At 38.5% G+C, this 1,459-nt stretch overlaps 1 protein-coding gene across 1 annotated transcript in view; it reads left to right on the forward strand.

Moving 5' to 3' along the window:
• The window catches only part of LOC148033812 (uncharacterized), a 1,065-nt gene extending 775 nt beyond the window's left edge, over positions 1-290 (forward strand). Inside the window, exon 1 of the mRNA XM_087682361.1 lies at positions 1-290. This exon is cut by the window's left edge and continues 775 nt beyond it. Within this exon, the coding sequence (XP_087538487.1) occupies positions 1-124 (124 nt within the window). The 3' untranslated portion in view covers positions 125-290.
• The last annotated feature ends 1,169 nt before the right edge of the window (positions 291-1,459 follow it).

The raw sequence follows: 1,459 nt of genomic DNA on the forward strand, positions 1-1,459 counted from the left end.
CCCCAACTATGGCAATGCCACCCACGACGTCTACTATTACGTCATCCACATCTACCGGCCCAACCCCGCTCCTGTGCCCCTTCCCACCCTCGAATCCTTGCTCCCGGAATTGTATTCACACTAGCTTAGTGGCTGTTATTGTCCGATGGGGGGCGAGTTAGAGAGAGAGAGGTCGTGCTAGCTCACACAAATATATGATGATTACTATATTGGTTGACTCTTGTGTTGTTTGGTTGACTTATTGTGTCAGTTATATGGGGCTTGTTAGCTTCATTGCATTTTGGAGCAAATATGCATCACTTCTATGATCAAGTATTGTGTGTGTGTCTCTGTGGAGAGAGAGAGAGAGATGTGTGGTTTAACACGAATAAGAAATAGTAATAAAGAATACAAATAAGAAATAATAACAAGAGCGCACTATCATGCGCAAGAGCATTACCCTTTTTCTTTCTTTTTCTTTTCTCTTTTTTTAAAAAAAGTGTATGAAAGTGTTTGGAGTAGATTGATTATGCATGCTTTGCGCGCTTGTTGCTGACTCGCCTTAATTGAAGAAAACCTCAGTATACTATTAACCCTCAGCACTAGATTTGCAGAACCAATCATGATAGACTTAGTATATAAGCCTCGAGTAGAGTAAACCATACAATCAAAATGTGTGAGAAAGCTCTTTCATCTGCATAGCTGCAATCATTTAACCCAATAACTAAAATCCCCTTTCAAGCATTAGGAAAAAAATAAACTCACAAATAGGCCCTTAAAAGTAATATAGTTTAAGATGTGGGCCTTTTGGATTGTTTAATAGAAAGGCTACATGTTGACATCCATGGAGGGTGAATCTTCTCTCTCCAAATCTTGGGTTTTCTATTAAAAAAGGAGTAGTGGGGGATTTAAAAAAGGGAGAATGAATAGTATACAAAATTTGAGTTTATCTCACCTCGTATTTCTCCCCTTTTTCTTGGAGAATTTTCAATTTCGGTTTTTTTCCCTCTCACGAAATCAGTTTGACCCAAAAGTTGAGCAATAGACCACTTTTCCTCTTTTCTCTATACTTGTGAATTTTCGTCTCCATTGAATTAGCTTCCTGCTGAGAATAATTAGGGTTTTGAGCGTTCTGCTTACCTCCGCACTTTCTTCTCCATGCAGCTCCAGATTTTTGGCAAAACACAAGTACCCATCTCTCTTTGCATTTTCTCTTGTTTGCTATTTTTTCAATAGGGTTTGATGTCGTTTCTTACTGTTATTGTTATTTTATTGTAGAGGTTGTTTGGGGAAGGAGACAGAGGTGCTCATTTCTCTCTCTCTCTCTCTCTCTCTCTCTCTCTCTCTCTCTCTCTCACTCTCACACATTTCTTTCCCCCCTCTCTCTATGTGTTGTTTCTCTTTTATATTGTGTTTTCAATAGAATTTAATGTTGGTTCTAATTGTTGTTTTCTTGTAGAGTTTATTTGGAGCAAGAGAC

This window comes from Lygodium microphyllum, chromosome 7 (assembly GCF_053477565.2).
Source record: "Lygodium microphyllum isolate KBCC chromosome 7, Lygodium_microphyllum_v1.1.10, whole genome shotgun sequence".
NCBI lineage: Eukaryota > Viridiplantae > Streptophyta > Polypodiopsida > Schizaeales > Lygodiaceae > Lygodium > Lygodium microphyllum.